The sequence below is a fragment of the Epargyreus clarus genome, unplaced genomic scaffold, assembly GCF_041222505.1.
Source record: "Epargyreus clarus isolate Ecla_fem2 unplaced genomic scaffold, WU_Ecla_fem_2.2 ptg000016l, whole genome shotgun sequence".
Classification (NCBI taxonomy): domain Eukaryota; kingdom Metazoa; phylum Arthropoda; class Insecta; order Lepidoptera; family Hesperiidae; genus Epargyreus; species Epargyreus clarus.
Window position 1 is genome coordinate 736,737 of NW_027332224.1, and position 18,164 is coordinate 754,900.

Consider the following 18,164-nt stretch of genomic DNA (forward strand, 5'->3'; position numbering starts at 1 on the left):
CCACCGCCACACCTATTTCTGCCTCATAACAGCAGTGTTAAGCGCTGCTGTGTTCCATTTTGAAGGGTGTGGTAAGGGAGACATACTTTTCCGAGGCATTCCAGCTTAGTCCTCAAGGGTAGCAGCGCATCTGTAGCCGACCTCAGGTAGGTATATCTAATCCTATCTGGGGTTGATTACAGATGTCCATGGGCGGCAGTAGCCACTTACCATCAGGTGGACTGCATGCTTGTCTGCTAATCCTATATTATAAAAAAAAAATACTCTAGCACTAACTTATATTACGGCGCCTTAACTCCACAAATAGATTTATTTTATTAAATCAATCAATATTTAGCGAGCAATCAAATATTTTTGAGACCATTAAATTTGTACATATTTGTACATAAAACGAAATAAAAATAATAGTAATGCACTTTTTTTTAATTTTTACACATAATTTATATGCTTTTGATTGTAACCAGCTACATAATCAATTTTAAAAAATATATTGTTATATGCACCGTACATAAAATAATATGTAGTAACGCCGTAGAAGTCTAACTTATGTATGTTCATACATACTTACATACAGATCCATACACATATTCTATTCTATTCTATTCTATAATATTAATAAATAATAATAATATACTTTTTAGTACCAACACATCGATAATACCTCAGATCGGTCTTCTGTCCTTTTAAAAGTCCGTTATAAAAGTTTATAGATCTAAATTTAGGTAACATAGTAAGATAACAAATCTTACCCCGAGAAACATATTTAATTCCAACGTTTATACTCCTCAGGTTACACCAGCCACATGGCAGCTGACTCCACCAGCTCTGAAGCGTCCAGCCACGTCCAAGATCGAGCTGATTTGCTGGTGCCTAGACCTAAATCTAGGGCTAGGAGTATGCATGTAAGTAGTACTTAAATTATAAACGGACTAATTCTGCCTAATAACAGAGTTAGATGCTGTGTTCTGGTTTGAAGGGTGTGGTAAGGGAGACGTGCTTTTCCGAGGCGTTCCAGCTTAGTCCTCAGGGGTAGGGGCGCATCTGTAGGACCTTGGGTAGGAACCTTGGATAATAATCTTATCTGGGGTTGATTACTAATATCCATGGGCGGCAGTAGCCACTTACCATCAGGTGGACTGAATGCTTGTCTGCTACTCTAATATTATAATATAATAAAAATAAAAAAGGTAAAACTTACTCCTCAAGGGTAGCAACTCTTTTTTGGCTATCCTCAGGACTATAGAGCAGTTATCTGAGATTGATTATAAATGTTCATACAGTCACCACTTACCTTCAAATGGACTATATGATCGTTTGTTATTTCTATAATATAAAAATACATATAATATAAAAAATACCTAACACAAGCATGTAATATTGCTTAACAGGTGGGTGCCAATAACTTTTATAAAATGTAAACAAAATGAAGAAATAAGTAAATAGTTTTTTTAATTCTAAGTATTTATTCTAAGTTCTATGTTATTTAATTCTAAGTTCAATGAATGTTATTAATAACTATTATCAACCATTTTCATAATAACTAATAACTATTTTCATAATATCTCATAACTATTTTCAAAGTGTTGTTATAATATAGATTTTTTTCACAGAATCAAACCGGTATCTACTATGACGTGGAGTATGAAAACGCTCCGGAACCCATATACGGAAGCAAGGGCATTCCCTTATCAACCTACACCGTTAGCAGAGGACCGCCTTTTTATAGGACATAACTGAAAATTATCAATGTCCCTAACTTAAGCTGCCCTTATTATACACAACGAAACATTAAAACATTTGCTTATATAAAAACAAAATAATTATGTGCTTCCTATAGGACATGTAAAATAATAAAAGATTGTTTCAAATGTTTAATTTTTAATAAGCAACGAATGTGTATTATGAAAAAACATTTTTTAATTAATTTACTGTTTAAAGGACTTACCTCTTTTTGAGTTATAATAAAGATTTATTTTAAGGATAAAACTTAAAAATAACGCATATGTATAGTCCGCGCCAAGCTGCTAGTCCGCTCTGAAGTTGTTACGAGCCGGTGTGGTCATACAATTTGCTATAGCGACGCGATTCATTTCTATATTCAGAGCGGACTAGCAGTTTTACGCGGACTATACTATAATGATATTGTTGGCCTTTTTAAAGGTTGTAACTGAAATTTTGTGGCTAATTGAAAATAAGTGACTTGTTAAATTATTTATTAAAATAAATGTGAAACAGTTACATTGTCTATCTAAAGGACATAACAATCCTATGTAGAGTTGAAGGTCCATGACTGCCTTTTTAAAGGACGCCTTTATTTTTATACCTTTTTATAAATAAGGGCTCTACTTATATAATAAAAATTAAAAGAAAATATATTTAATATCGTATTTTAGTATTAAAAAGATATTTTTGTACATATATTTTATATATAAGAGTGCATTTAACCGGATTTTAGATAAATAAAAATATGACGTAAGTAATTATAGTATGTTATATAGACTGACTTCATTCCTTTTATAATATTTAAATAAAATTCCAAAAAATATATGGTCAATATTGTTTTTTTTTTTTTATTTTTGACGTCATTTATTTTACAACCACTTCACAATAAAGCGGCAAAAAAAATCTACAATTTTTGACAGTTATGGGGAAAATGTAAAATGGTAAAATTTAAAAAAATACAGTTATCTCCCCACCCACACACGCGTAAAGTCATATTGATAGGAGGATATGTAAATGTATGCATCTGTCACAGATGGAAATAAAATTAAACATTTTATGAAACCATTTGTCTCGCTACTTAAAATATAGACCTATGAATATACGATAATAATAATAAATTGTATTTTGTGATTTTTATAATGTATATTAAAAAACATATCGTTTTAATATTAAGTATTTTTCGAAAAAAATCCTTTAGTATTTTTTTGCTTTATCACAATCAAATATAGAAATAAAAGTGATGCGTTACGAAAATATATTTTTATTTTACAATCAATTGATATAATAGTCATTTTTTGTTACTAATTGCATTTATAATGTAAATCGTATTTTAAATGTAGAATGTATTTTTTATAAATATTGTATTGTCTAGTTTTTATTTGTGTACTGTTTTAATAATAAAAGATAAAATAAGAAAAAAAACGCTTTTGTTTTAATTCATTCATTCATTCATGCATTCCTCCATCGCACCACTCGCCGAAGGATGAAGTTCCATCCACACTAACTGGACTCGTGGCGGTCCTCCACGGTTCGGTTTGCACGGACGTTCTTGCCGCGGACGTGTAAGATGTGGAATGAGCTTCCTCCTGAGGTATTCCCGGAGCGCTATGACATGGGGCTCTTAAAAAAAGGTGCAAAAAGAGCTCTCATACAAAGCCGGCGATGCATTGGCGACTCCTCTGGTGTTGCAAATGTCCATAGGTGGCGTTGACTACTTTCCATCAGGTAGCACTATAAAACTATAAAAAAACTAACTATAAAAAAAAAAAACATATTTTACGCTCTTCATTTAGGTACATTTCTAAAGCGATAATAATTATAGTTTAAAAACTAAAACCACGCTAAAATAGCATAAGGAAAATCGTTAATCCTGATTCCAGACGATCCAGATGAGGAGAATGGGATAAAATTATTAAAATCGTGTACTGTCATCGGTCCTTGATAATTGTTCAAAATTTTAAATTAATCGGAACGTTCAAAGTGGGTAAAAATCGAGTTCAAAAATTCCGTTACATAGATACATACGTAGATACAACTCAAGCTAATAAAAGCGTGTTTTCTTTTTTTTATAATATAGGAGTAGCAGACGGCAGGGGTAGCGGCGCATCTGTGGCCGACCTCAGGTAGGAATATCTATCCTATCTGGGGTTGATCACAGATGTCCATGGGCAGCAGGAGCCACTTACCATCAGGTGGACTGCATTCTCATAAAAATAATTCAATCTTATAAAAATAAGAATATAAAGCAGTTTTAACTTTTATCTGCCTTTCCTTACCCTTAGCCTTCTATCAAATATTGGTCGAAGCCCTTAGCACCAAAACTTGGCAGCAGAATAAAGTAAAACTCTACTCGTAAGTATAGTCCGCGCTAAACTGCTAGTCCGCTCTGAATATAGAAACGAGTCGCGTCGAATAGCAAATTGTAGATATTAGCGGGACGAAGACAGCGCAGGATCCTTTCTGACACCCTCCACTGTCCGCTCTCGCCCACGGGTAGGTACATAGCTGCGTTAGTATGCCTTTACTTGCTACGGAATATATGCTTGTAGTTGTGCGCAACAACTTCAGAGCGGATTAGCAGTTTGGCGCGGACTATACCATCTATGCATAGATTAGTAAAGATACTTCGCCGCCTTGAAATTCAATGAAGCCACAAACGGCTTATCAGTAAGTTGTTTTTTTGAACTCTTGACAAATAAAAACATTTTTAGAGAAAATTTACGAATAAATAACGAATACTGCGTAATTTACATAATAAATAATTATTTCAAATATTTTAGGAACATTTTAGCACAGAGACGTGGCAAAACTTTTTTACGCAACTATTTCAATTCTAAAAACTGGGTACATTTTCTTGTTAGGAGTAATCTTTACTTATCTATACATCTATAAGAGAAAATCAAAATGTTACTAGAAGTTTGTTCAAAAGATTCGCAGTAAATTACTTACATGCGTCTTCAAAGGAGAAAGATGTAGACACATCTTGAGTAGCCATGATTATGAGATTGTAATAATTTCAAATTTTTGTTTTATACCAAATACCTACCAATCGTTTCGTAATACTTTTTTTACAAATAAAAAACGCGCCATTTTGCGTTACACTTTTTAAAAATGCAGTTCATTAGATGATGAAATTTAAAATGTCACTGATATTAAAGGGCATTCAGCCAATGAATTTAATTTATAATTGATGAATAAATGAAACTATTTATCATTATGAAAGGAATGGAAAAGAGGTAAATACATGTCATAAATAATACTACAATTATTTCACAAAATGCATTTATTGTAATTCAACATAAATAATTAAATATTATAAAAATTCTAGAAACAGTTACAAATTTTGAGTATTACATTAAGACTGGCTACTTTTTATTAAATAAGTAATTAAAATAATTAGTTTCTATTCTATAAATGCAACCTTGACAAGAAATTGGACATATGTTTTATAAATAAATTAAATTAAATTAATTAAAATTACAATAATGGCATGTCTTTTAAATAGAAACTAAATTACAAAGTTATTTATTTTCCTCTTTCAATAGATTCCTTAAAGATTATCAATTTCAGTTAACTTTTAGTATAATCTTTAAATTTAAACAATTATTATAAATAAGAAGAATATTTTTTTAAACGAAATAAAGACATGAGTCGGGGCAAGGCTTTACAATTTAAGGGACTGTCAGTAAAAACCTTTGTCAATATACCTGAAAGAAAGAAAGAACAAAAATAAACAAAGAACTAAATTCTTCTTTCTTCAATTTAACTTAAATTGTATAATAAAATGTTCTGTAACTACTTAGGATAACAGTTGTTAAGAACATTGTAGTTAAACCGGTAACCAGATTCGGGAACACCTTCCGTTACCAGATTGTCACTATGGAAGTGCACGTAGAGAGGGCCTGGCGGTGTCGCTGTAAAAAACAAAAATGATTGATTAAGCTGTACTAAAAACATAGTATGATTATACATAATTGGATTGATTTGGGCCAAAAGGTATGAATTCAAGGCCAACTTATATTTAAAAAAAAATGGGATTCTAAATTGAAATTATCCTAAAACAATTCTAGGATTTCTAGGGTTTGATCGGACGCCTCGGGTGGTATTAGATTTGCTTTAAGATGGTAAAACATATTTTAAATGGTACATAAAGTCTTTAAACATTAAATTAACCTTATCAATATTAGGGCTAATCCATATCTCTAATCGAATCGAATCGAAGGTAGTCAAGATAATGATAAAACATACTACGTGTTACTTTAAAGCCCGCTCCACATTCTGGCGAGAATCTCGCAAGAACGCGAGAAAAGCACGAGAAACGAAAACGTGGAGCCCATACGAATCGAGTTTTTCTCGCGTTCTCGCGAGAATGTGGAGCGGGTTTAATAAAGTTATGCATACAGACCACTTGATGTACGTGTCCACTGTCGCCTGTGGACATCTATAATCAACCCCAGATAGGATTGAAGTCCTATTTGTTTAACTCTTAGATATGTCTCAATCTATGAAAGGCTCTAAAAACTTAAAAGAAAAATAAAGCCGTCTACTCACAAGCAATAATCTGGTTAGTAGCGCTGTTCCCGCAGAACTTGGAACCGCGTAGGCCATCAGCGGTCTCAGCTTCGGGGATGAAGAGGTAGTCCTCAGACTGTGGCACCCCCTGCGTGACGGGGTTGATTTGACAGTCCGTGTCAAGATGCATGTTGTTCTCTTCCCGGTACGCCATGTCGAAGTTTGCTGCTGTTAATCTGTTAAATAAGTGTTTAATTATCATCTAGTGTTCTTTAGACTTATACATAATTTAATTAAGTAGTACCTTACGCATTAAATATTCATAATTCATTCAATTAACCTTTACGAATATTTGATAAGAAAAAAATATTTGTAATAACGTTACTGATGTTTCATTAATTCACGTTAAAAATTAAATAAATGATCATGTAGTTTATATTGTTATATTGTTATTATCAACGCCATCTAGCGGGGAATACCTCTACTAAATGCAATAAGGAGTAGAAAATGGAGTTGTTCTAAATGTACGTAAATCTTGACAACGCCATCTAACGGGGAGTAGCAGTACTAATTACAATGAGTAAAGAACATGAGTGAAACACTTTTCTTTCCAATTTGTATTTTTTTTGTATTTTATAACAAAATATTTTTTACTATCATACTTACTTAACTCCACAGACATCTGGAGTCCTCTTAAAGCAGGTAGCGTAAGCCAAGTTAGCTATATAGGGCCCAGCTCCTCTATTGTAATTGAAAGATTCGAAGAATCCGGTTCTATCCGGATAGTATTGCAGACAGCCGGGAGGTGCTAAAATAAAATAAAATATTTTTATATTTCATTTTTAATCCTATACCTTAAAGTTCTAAAAAAACCAAGTCAGATTCAAACAAGCACAAGGGTTCCGTACCACCAAATTTTGATTTATTTTTTAATTTTTAGTATTAATTGTTATAGCGAACACCGTTATATGTATAAACCTCCACCTCCTATGTAGGAGGCGGAGGTTTAGTAATAGGATTCCATTACACTTTGGGAATGGAACCTTAAAAAGTACGAAGACATTGGTTTTAAATATTTCTAGAAAAAAATAAATCTAAATTTAAAACAATTTATTTTAATCCGTGAGAATAAAAAAGTGTGTGAGGCACATGAAGCATTCCAAGTTAGTTCTTAGTAGCTAAGAATATTATTGAGGAATTTTATTATGTAAACATCGTTGATTATTTAGAATTAAAAATGATATTTTAAATATACATATTTTTTTATATTTTTCACTTACCAATGAGATACTCATCTCTGTCAGCTGTGGACATTAGTGGAGTAGACGGCAGAGACGATGTTATGGCTTCAAATATTCCATCACGGTATTTCCTGCAACAATTATATTTAATTATAAAATGAAATGTTTACATCACCATCTAGCGGGCAGTAGCAGAAGTAACATTTCGGGTAATGCCATCTATTGACAAATATAATGTATAGTCATAGAATGACAACCTTTTTGTATTTTTAACCGACTTCAAAAAGGAGGTGGTTATCAATTCGGCCGGTATCTTTTTTTCTTTTTGTTTTTCTATGTATGTACACGAATTACTCCGCCGTTAGTGGACCGATTTTAATAATTCTTTTTTTATTGTGTAGAGACGAGCTGGAAGTTGGTCCCATTTAAATATGGTTAGGATCCATTAATGGGTTCTGGAGAAAATGAGGGGAACTCCTCCACCCATGTAAATATAACAGCCATAACTTCGCCGTTTATGAACCTATTTTAATGCCTATTTCGTGTGTGGACAATTGCTACAAGTTGGTCCCATTTAAATATGATGAGATGGGACCGATTTTAGACACTAGATTTAGAACATATTAGACACGCTGTTTACATCGTTATCCAACGAAATATATTGAGCGCCGACTTCAGAAATATGTATTAAACCAACATTTATTTGAATTATTTTTTACTTTGTAGTGATATAGAAGTCGATTGTATTTATGTTAAAAAAATATATTACAGGTATCAAAATAATAATATAAATATATATTTTTTAAATATCAGAATAGCAGACGAGCAAATAGTCCACTTGATGATAAGTGGCTACAGCCGCCTATGTACATCTCTAATCAACCCCAGATACGATTAGATTCCTACACGAGACTACTACTACGTCTAAGGACTAAGCTGGAATATCCAAAAACGTCGAAGAAAATGTAAATAATAATAAACAACTGTTCGCAAAACTTACCCTAAAGTGTTGAAGCACTCCAGTTGTGTTATCTTTATCTTCCAGGTGGCCTGCGGTAGGTTGGGCTGCGAGATTCTGTCCGCAATGTTGAAACGCATGTTCAACACGCGGTTATTGGTTGAAGCGTTCACTTTGGTGTAAACTGAAAAGATTTTAAATATATTAAGTATTTTATTAATATTGTGCCATTATTATTGCTATTTTTACTAACTCACTAAACTTTGTATTTGTAAAATAAGGACATATGAGTTTCTAAGTACGAGTACAAAGGTCTCTTTACTGGCGTATCTCGATGACTTAAAAATTTTAAAAGTTGAAGAAATCACATTATCGCCAGCTAGCGTACCTAATAATTAGCTTCTACATAACATTTATCACTTCAGCAAAAATATATCTAACAAGAAAATCCAAATTTTATGAAAGTACAACATGCCCAATATTTTCTAATTATGAAATCTATAAAAGAAACGAATTTAAATGCTTGGTATAATATGATATAATATTATAAATGTAAAAGATATATTATATATATGTAAAAGAAAACTTACAGTGTTGTCCGCTATTATCGCCGCAGAGAGGAGGGAGAACCTCCGAATTTCCTTGCAGGTTGATAACTTGGAAGATGTCATTCCTACACATATAACCTGGTCTCTGTGTTACATTGTCTACTGGATCTACCTGCAAGTTAAAACGAAATAATGTTTAAAAAATGTTAAAAACGCTGAGAAGGGATTATCAAAATAAAATATATTCTTTCACAACAATCAAATTTTACACTAATACAATTTTATCCACTAAATATAACATTTCATAACTCAAAGCAAGACTGAATATTCCAATAATATAAAAATGTTATGTGACTGTAATAAAAGGTTTACAATCTCCGATAAAGCGCCATCTAGTATCGAGTAGCAAGAACTTACAGTAGTCGGTGGAGCCAAATTAAATGTTTCGAAGTCAATTCTTATTTGGCACACGTTATTATTATTTATTTCCACACTGTATGAACATTCAAGACCCGAAGATTCCTTGCTGAGCGGCGGATTGATAAATACTGCGACTTTCGTGTTCGTCCTGATGTCACAGGCATTTACTGGAAACAAAAACAACACCATCTTGAAAATCATCTATCAAATTGTGTTTCACGAGAGGTGTGAAAAAATAATTTTTAAATTCGATTTAAGTATTTTTTGTACAATAATCGAGTTGGTAATTCGATTTTTAAAGCAATGTTAATTGTTTAAAACAGATTATTGAAACGAGCACAAGGTACCTCCAACTTGCGTCTTGTTTAAACATAAAATTAGAGAGCACATCTCGAGACGAATTTTTACGCCATCAAATTTCAGGGAATACTCACGACCTTTGTTTTCGCAATCCAATTTTTAAAACACTTTTGAAAATCGTTTATATAATCGGTTATTTCTATAATAATTGATTATTTTTAACAAAGAAAAAAAAACACTATTGATTAATCGATAGTTTTCACATCACTAATTTTAAAATGTAACTAAATTACTTACAAGAACAGCAAGTGGCGAACACTCCACAAAAACCAATAGCCTTGCCTCCTTGTGTGTTACACTGATTTCTAGACAGACACACACCGCCAGTTGACCTGTCTGAACCTGTACATTGCTCACCATTTCCTATAGAGAAGATATTGGTGGGGCCCGATTGTCTTTTGGCTAAAAAATACAAAAATAAATTAAGAAAAAAAGAAAGAACGAAAACAAATTAATTCGAATATACACAAATACACACGTAAGTATACGCATAAAAAAAAACAAAAGAATAAAACTTAAGATCAAGGGAACAAAATAGATACAAAAAACAAAGGAAAGGAAAAAATTTTTAACAGTTTTTCTTAACAATGAATGACCATTAATGACAATTAATTTAATTACGTATCCCTTTGTACGGATAGATGTAAGTAAAATATGAAATATATGTATCTAAATTACTTTTAATGAGGATAAAATGTTACTTACTTCTAAATAAGTTAGTAGCCGTTCCATAATGCACTGCTATTAGTAATAAGAAGAAACGCGTTATAGAATTCAGCGCCATCTTTTATTGTGTTTCTGTAACAAACATAGATAAGTATAGATACCTCACCGCCTTGTAATTATAGGAAGCCATTAAATGGCTTAAACGGCTGACAATGTGTCCGCTATTTAATGGCTGTCATGGTGTAGTTTACGCGGAACAATGCTGACATGTGCAGTTAAGTGGTGCAAAAACAACACGAAATCGAATAAAAACTGCGCAGAAATATCAAAAACCTACATTTTTTTAATATTTTTCAAACACGAAAATAGATGACAGTGACAATTTCAATTGTCAAAACTGGTTACATTTTCTTATTAGGAGTGAGTAGTCTTTACTAATCTATGGTAACAAATGAAAAACTAGAAAATAAAAACAAATCAAAGATATGATGTTTAAAAACAACGAAACATCGCCCAAAATTATTTTAAAATTTAAATGTTTCTCTACTCATTTCACACATTTATAAAACAAGCCTTAAGAGCGCCATCTATTATCGAGTAGAAAGCAACTGCTAATAAACTTGGAAACTAGAAACGGTTGTTCAAACAATACTCAATATATCAATGTTTACGGCTCTTCTTCAATAACATGTAAAATAAACCTACTTGTAAGCTCTCACAAAAGATCAAATAGTACAGAACATCCATTTCGAGGTTTTGTTTATTATTAAAATACCGTATTGCGTATGCAGGGTTGGCGACAACGAATCAGCTAAAATATTGTATTTTTTTTCGATTTAGAATTGATGATGATGAAAGAGTCTTTATGGTAAGGCGATGAGAAGGATTACACCGCTGTTATGACGAGTAAATGTAGTGTACCTACACAGTTCCCCTGCCCCGAAAATGAAAGTTTTATCTTCAAAATGATATAGTAATCACTTGAGTCATTTACTCGTACAAAATTTTCATGTATTACACTCATTGCCCCAAACTACAATTTTTTCTTTCTTTTTTTATAATATTGTAGTAGCAGACGAGCATGCAGTCCACCTGATGGTAAGTGGCTACTGCCGCCCATGGACATCTGTAAACAACCCCAGATAGGTCTAGATATACCAACCTAAGGTCGGCCACAGATGCGCCGCTACCCCTTTTTTTATTTACAAGGGGAAAACCTTCAAAAGATAGCGCCGCTACCCCTGAGGACTTAGCTGGAACGCCTCGGAACAGTATGTCTCCCTTACCACACCCTTCAAAACGGAACACAGCAGCGCCTAACACTGCTGTTAGTAGGTAGAAATAGGTGTGGCGGTGGTGCCGCCGGAGTCGAACCACATAGGGTTCCTATCTGTGCCAAGCACACACATCCAGAACAATAAACAAAAAATCAAAAATTCAGATCTAACCGGGGATCAAACAGCGTGGCAGCCCTACCTTGTGTAAATTGTGCAATGCGTGTACAATTAAGAGCCGGTACCGTTAGCTAACTGTCCTCAGTTAAGGGCATTCCGGTTCTATGCAGCCAATCGATGATATGTAAGTAAATTTACCGTATCTGAATTCTTATTCGTAAGATAAAAGAATTTTGACCTTTAAAAATGAACGAAATTTTCGACTCCGGCGGCACCATCGCCACACCTATTTCTACCTAATAACAGCAGTGTTAAGCGCTGCTGTGTTCTGGTTTGAAGTGTGGTAAGGGAATCATACTTTTCTGAGGCGTTCTAGCTTAGTCGTCAGAGGTAGCAGCGCATCTGTGGCCGACCTCAGGTAGGAATATCTAATCCTATTTGGGGTCGATTACAGATGTCCATGGGCGGCAGTAGCCACTTACCATCAGGTGGACTGCATGCTCGTCTGCTACTCCTATATTATGAATGATCCATTTACAGACTAAAGATCGTAATTCGACAATGTCTAGTGTTAAAACGTTCAGAAGGAATTTCGAAAATACAATATATTCTTCCATAATCATCAACATTTACAATAATACATCTTTATTCTCTAATTTATCACAATTCCCTTACAAAAGACTGCAAAAATCAGATGACATTTCATATCTCAAAGCAAGACTGAATATTCCAAAAATATATAATAGAAAAAGTATTCAAAAGTGACGTAAATTTTCATAAACCAGCAAATATGTGATCCAGTGTGATGTGACTGTAACACTAGTAAGAAGAAAATGACAAAGTTGATGTTTGTAAGATGATGTTGTTGATTTGAATCTCACAGAAAAAAGTTCAAACATGTCGTTAAACAAACGCTATGTAAAAAAGCGTACTATAAACTAAATGATTATTTGACTGACAAAACGGTGTGGTCTGAAGTAGTTCCAGCTCCACATGTACGTGTTAAGTTGAAATTGTAAAAAACATTTTTTTAAAGATGTGTGTTATGGAGTTTCTTTTGCTTCTTCTCCATAACGAAACACCTTGTGAAGTGGTGGTGTTATTGACCTTCAAAAAGTGGTCTGTAAAGAACCTATTTAAAAAAAGTGGTTTGATTTGATTTGATGTTGGTTATTAATAACGTGGAAGACTTACAAGTTCAACAAAACGAACAACAAAAACTTTTTAAATTGAGTCAATTAAACTTTCTGTTTTTGTATACTTCTGAAACTGTTTCGACCAACCCAAATCTATTTCCGTCGATGTCGTAGGGTGAAAAGTACTCGTAAATAAAAGTTTACGTAAAAATATTATTGAAATATAGTCATTTTTGGTCAGATTACTGCTTACTGGTTTTTAAAAATATATGAGTGTTTTTTTATAATATTGAAGTCGAGAATGAGTATGCTGTCCACCTAATGCAGCATATCTGCATCTAAACTAGACTGGATTACAGTTCTGCCTGAGGGCAGCGAAAAATGCTACCCTAGGACGAAGCTGGAACACTTCGGAAATGTATGTCTCCATTACCACACCCTTCAAACCAGAACAGCAGCGCTTAACACTGTTATAATAGAAATAGGTGTGGCGGTGCTTCCAAAGTCGAACCATCAAGGGTTCTGCCACCTTTTAGTATTTAGAAATAGTGATAGTAATGGTTGAAATTCAGCCCCTGATTTGTCAGTTACGTGCGTTATCACTTGCTTTAACGGTGTAGGAAGAGGAGGATGAGGAAACCTACATCGAGAGATCTTAAAAGTTATCAAAGGTATGTGAAGTCTACCAATACGCACTTGACCAGCGCAGTGGACTATGACCTAATCCTTCTCATTCTAAGAGGAGACCCGTGCCCAGCAGTGGGACAGTAATGGGTTGAGTGTTTAGATTCAGATTTTGTTAACGATAATTACACTACTGTGGTCAAATCTAACAATAAATGTGAATGATTAATTAATTTGAACTAAAACATAAAACGATTAATTCGTCATGGTTATTCGCTAATAGTGTGACCAAGGTACCAATTTTGTGAGACAATTCTTTATCATTATCACCCTAGTTCTGTTCTACCTCTGTGCACGGGTTTCCTTTCAGAGTTAGAAGAGTTTAAGCTAGAGTCTTTTCCATAACGAAACGATTAAGTAATGGTAGATGTGACATTCAAAAAGTGCTCTGCAAAGAACCTATTTTGAATAAAAATGATTTAATTAGTCCACCGTGTTGGCTAAATAAGGATGTTTAGACATAACTTTGATTTTTTTTAAAAACTCTCAGGCGTGTAGGTTTTCTAAGAATGTGTTCCTTTTATTTATGATGTTTTTTTATAATATAGGAGTAGCAGACGAGTCCACCTGATGGTAAGTGGCTACTGCCGCCCATGGTCATCTGTGATCAACCCCAGATAGAATTAGATATTCCTACCTAAGGTCGGCCACAGATGCGCCGCTACCCCTGAGGACTAAGCTGAAACGCCTCGGAAAAGTATGTCTCTCTTACCACACCCTTCAAAACGGAACACAGCAGCGCTTAACACTGCTGTTATAACGCAAGTAGGTGTGGCGGTGGTGCCGCCGAAGACGAACCAAAAGGGTGCTACCACCTTAAAAAAAATATAGATACTAAAAATACTATACTAGAAATACTAAAAATACAGATTTACTGTCTCGATTGTTTTCAAATGAAATAAAGGTAATTCTTCCAAGATCTATTGTCAGTTATTTTCGATCTTTTCAAAAAATGTTTTTGTTTTTTGTTTTGGTAACTTTGGCAGACATCATAGTTTTTCATCCCCTGTCCTTATATTTAGCACCCCATAGCCACCCCACTCACATGCAATTAGCGTTGAACTATCCCCACAAAACACTAAGCGATTATCAATATGATATCAGTGGAAAAACAATATGCGAAATGATATGCCATTTAGAATTTACATTTGACTCCTATCTCTACTGTTACGGGGATATGCGTTCTAATTTAGTCCTTAGGGTAACATAAAGTCAGACAGGAATCATATCTTATCCTGGGTTGACTCATCGTTGAACCACAAATTTTAAAATTAAGACTTATGGAAGTATTCTTTTGTAAATTATATAAAAAATACTAAGTAATTTATTTTTGTTTAATCATAAATATAAGCGATGCGCCGAATAACCGAATACCGAATAATATTCGATTTAACCTTTGAAGAACCGGATATTCGGCCGAATTATTCGGTTTACCATTTCATTATTGTCAATTTGACAGTTATGTGTGTTCATTCAAACTTTAAAATATTGTTTTGGGTTTTAAAAATAAATGTTGACTTTAGTAACTATAGTTTAAATAATAAATGTGTTGACTTGAGGTTTCAAAATAAATGTTGATTTTGAGTTTAATTGCTTTGTTATATTAGCTTTATTCAACACATTCTTCATAGGATTTCACTTTGTCTTATAACATAAATCTTACATAAGAAGTTTTTTGTTTAGTTCTGTACCATTTCATGTATACAAGAAAATAGAAATACTCGAACCGAACATATTCGGCACCAAAACCGAATAATTCGGCCGAATACGAATAGCACAAAAGATGTCGATTATGCCGAATACCAAACGAATATTTGGCGCATCTGTAATAAATATCATTATATTTTTTATATATTATTTTGTAGTCTTTTTTATTTATTAGGTAAGTATTGTTAATAATGAAATATAAGTTGTACAAATGTAAAAAAATCAAAGAATTTGTTAAATGTTCATGAGAATAACAGCAAAAAAAAAACTCAAAGGAGATGTTTCATTTTCGGCCATCTTATGTACATTATATCTAAAAAACACGAATAATTTGTACAATTGAAGAAAAATACACATATATTTTGATAATCTAAAGTATTCCTGTTTAAAAATATTTAAAATAAGCATTCCTCATTGAAATATTAAATATGGCGGAATACTGTCAATGTCAAGTTTTCAAAACTGTCGATGTCGGTCAGGGAACCTATGTGTACCCCACACATAGGTTACTATACTCTTTGGATGTCGGTAATTCTGTATTTCGCTGTTTTTGTCGTAAAGTTATTGTTACCTTAGTACTTTACAACCTAGCTTTTGTTTTGGGTATGCCGTCATTATTTCTGAATTTAATTAATTATTTATAATTATTATAACAAAACCACCTTTTAAATAGTATCTGGTTTTATAGATGTAAGTGACATGTCAAATTAAAAAAGAAGAAGTTGTCAATTTGATATGTGTAATAGTGGATATATACATATTAAATAATAGTGGAATCCAATGTAAACGTTGAATAAATATGTACTGATGAGAAGATTCCATTTCAATCCTGAATATATTTCTGCTCTGTGCTGCTTACGATTTTGGACTGATTCTACCTTACTTGTTTACCCAGCTTATGTTTTATGGACTCTTGTGATTTTCGTGCGATCGCTATGGATTGTGTTGACAAGGATTTAATATCATCAGGTAATATACATCAGTTAGTTGTATTAATCGTGAAATAATCGTTAATAATTTTAAACTAAAGGAGTTAATCTTTTTACATTTCTCTTTTTTAGATAATTACAATAGCAAGACAAGGACATTCTTGTGATGACAAAATAATCAGTTATTATTGCAACTGCCTTTTATTTATTTTATCTATTTATTATTGCAACTGCATCGCCAGGCAACGAACCGTACTCGTAGGTAGCTGCGCTCACATTATGGCCATTGTTTGATGTTGGGCTGAGTTCGTCACAGGATATTACAGAACCTACTACATGATTGGATGAAAATATTGAGAAGGGAAGATATTGAAAATGAATAAAAAAAATATCTAAATGAAGAATAAATAAAATATTACCTAAATGTGTTCTTAAAGTTGTTTTATTTACACACTTAAATGTTTTAACTAAAATAAATCGGTATAGAAGTATATATTTTGTTATGTTTGTTTTAAGTCAAGATTTATGAAAGTAAATATAATTAATGTTTATCAAATATAGGTATTGTTTCTCAATACATACATAGTAAAAATATATTAAAAAGTATATGTATATAGTAAGTTAAAATAGAATGACAGATGACATTATTACGGTAATCATTACCGCCATGATGTTTTTCCACTGTTGTGTTGCAAGTTTAAGCGTAAATTATTGTTTTTTAACAATTAAACAAACATGATTTGAAGAAAATGAACCCCTACGAATTGTTCTTTGCATGTTTTCTTAGTTTTTAGTATAGTGTACAAAAGGTAGCCGGGAGCCCATACATTTTGAAACATCTCCTTTAACTAAAAGAATAGTATAAGTAGTATAGGAAAAATTTATCAATTATATTATTTTGTAATTATATAAGTATTATTACTTAGTTACGTATATAGTAGTAGGTAGTGCATAATTTATACTATGACTAGCTGACCCGGCAAAATTTGTACCGCCTCAATATCAAATATATTTCATATAAAATATAGCCTATGTTTCTCGTGGATAATGTAACTTTCGAATGGTGAAAGAATTTTAAAAATCGGTCCATTAGTTTTTGAGCCTATTCATTACAATCAATCAAACAAACAAAGTTTTCCTCTTTATAATATTAGTATAGATAACATAATTTGAAACAAGAAATATTGGTAATATTTTTCTTGGACTTTTATTAAAACATTGTTTATTTTAATTTAATTTTTTATGATAGTGTTTTTGTTTTTATATTTCTGTTTTTCATTTTGATATAATGTATTAGTTTAATTAATGATTATTTTAATTTAATGTTTGATAAAAAATATGTAACTAGAATTTAATCTAAATCATACATTTATATAAGCATCTTATTATTTAAACTATATTTATATATTTTTTATCAAAATTATCTCATTGTTTATCACTTATTGATTAATTAAATCGATAAATAAAATTAATTATATTTAAATATTAACTTTTCATTTATACTTGTAATCACAGTTATTTGCCTAAAAATACGAAAAAATAAATAAAAAGTACATACGTGTGTCCCTGAAGATGGCAGCCAATGCAATGGGCACCCATGGAGGTGGGTCTTTTATATGGTCACCTTGCCATTGACCGCGGATAGTCCGAGAGTCTGCTACGTGAAGTACTTTCTTGTTGTAAACATGTGGTCTAAGAGATTTTAAATATATAAGGTTATAGAGCGGACATTGCATACATATTGACACTATCCCGGATTGATTTACTGTTTGGCATAAACTATAAGTGGTACTTTGAAAGTAGTAGAACCCTCTGTGATTCTATTCCGGCTGCACCACCGCCACACCTATTTCTAACTAGTAACAGCAGTGTTAAGCGCTGCTGTGT

General features: G+C 32.6%; 2 protein-coding genes across 2 annotated transcripts in view; one reads left to right on the forward strand and one right to left on the reverse strand.

Moving 5' to 3' along the window:
- Positions 1-1,937, forward strand: part of pwn (calcium-binding EGF-like domain-containing protein pawn) — a 44,008-nt gene extending 42,071 nt beyond the window's left edge. Inside the window, exons 19-20 of the mRNA XM_073081634.1 lie at positions 790-902; positions 1,611-1,937. Of these exons, the coding sequence (XP_072937735.1) occupies positions 790-902; positions 1,611-1,733 (236 nt within the window). The 3' untranslated portion in view covers positions 1,734-1,937. The remainder of the gene's footprint in view (positions 1-789; positions 903-1,610) is intronic.
- A 3,131-nt stretch (positions 1,938-5,068) lies between these two features.
- Positions 5,069-17,862, reverse strand: LOC140748736 (uncharacterized). Its single transcript, XM_073081593.1, has 10 exons — positions 17,836-17,862; positions 10,467-10,559; positions 9,999-10,163; positions 9,399-9,568; positions 9,024-9,153; positions 8,476-8,617; positions 7,515-7,606; positions 6,901-7,042; positions 6,274-6,470; positions 5,069-5,636 (listed from the first exon to the last, which is right to left on the reverse strand). The coding sequence occupies exons 2-10, from the start codon at positions 10,543-10,545 to the stop codon at positions 5,518-5,520; spliced, it is 1,236 nt and encodes a 411-aa protein (XP_072937694.1). The 5' UTR covers positions 10,546-10,559; positions 17,836-17,862; the 3' UTR covers positions 5,069-5,517.
- Between the last annotated feature and the right edge of the window lie 302 nt (positions 17,863-18,164).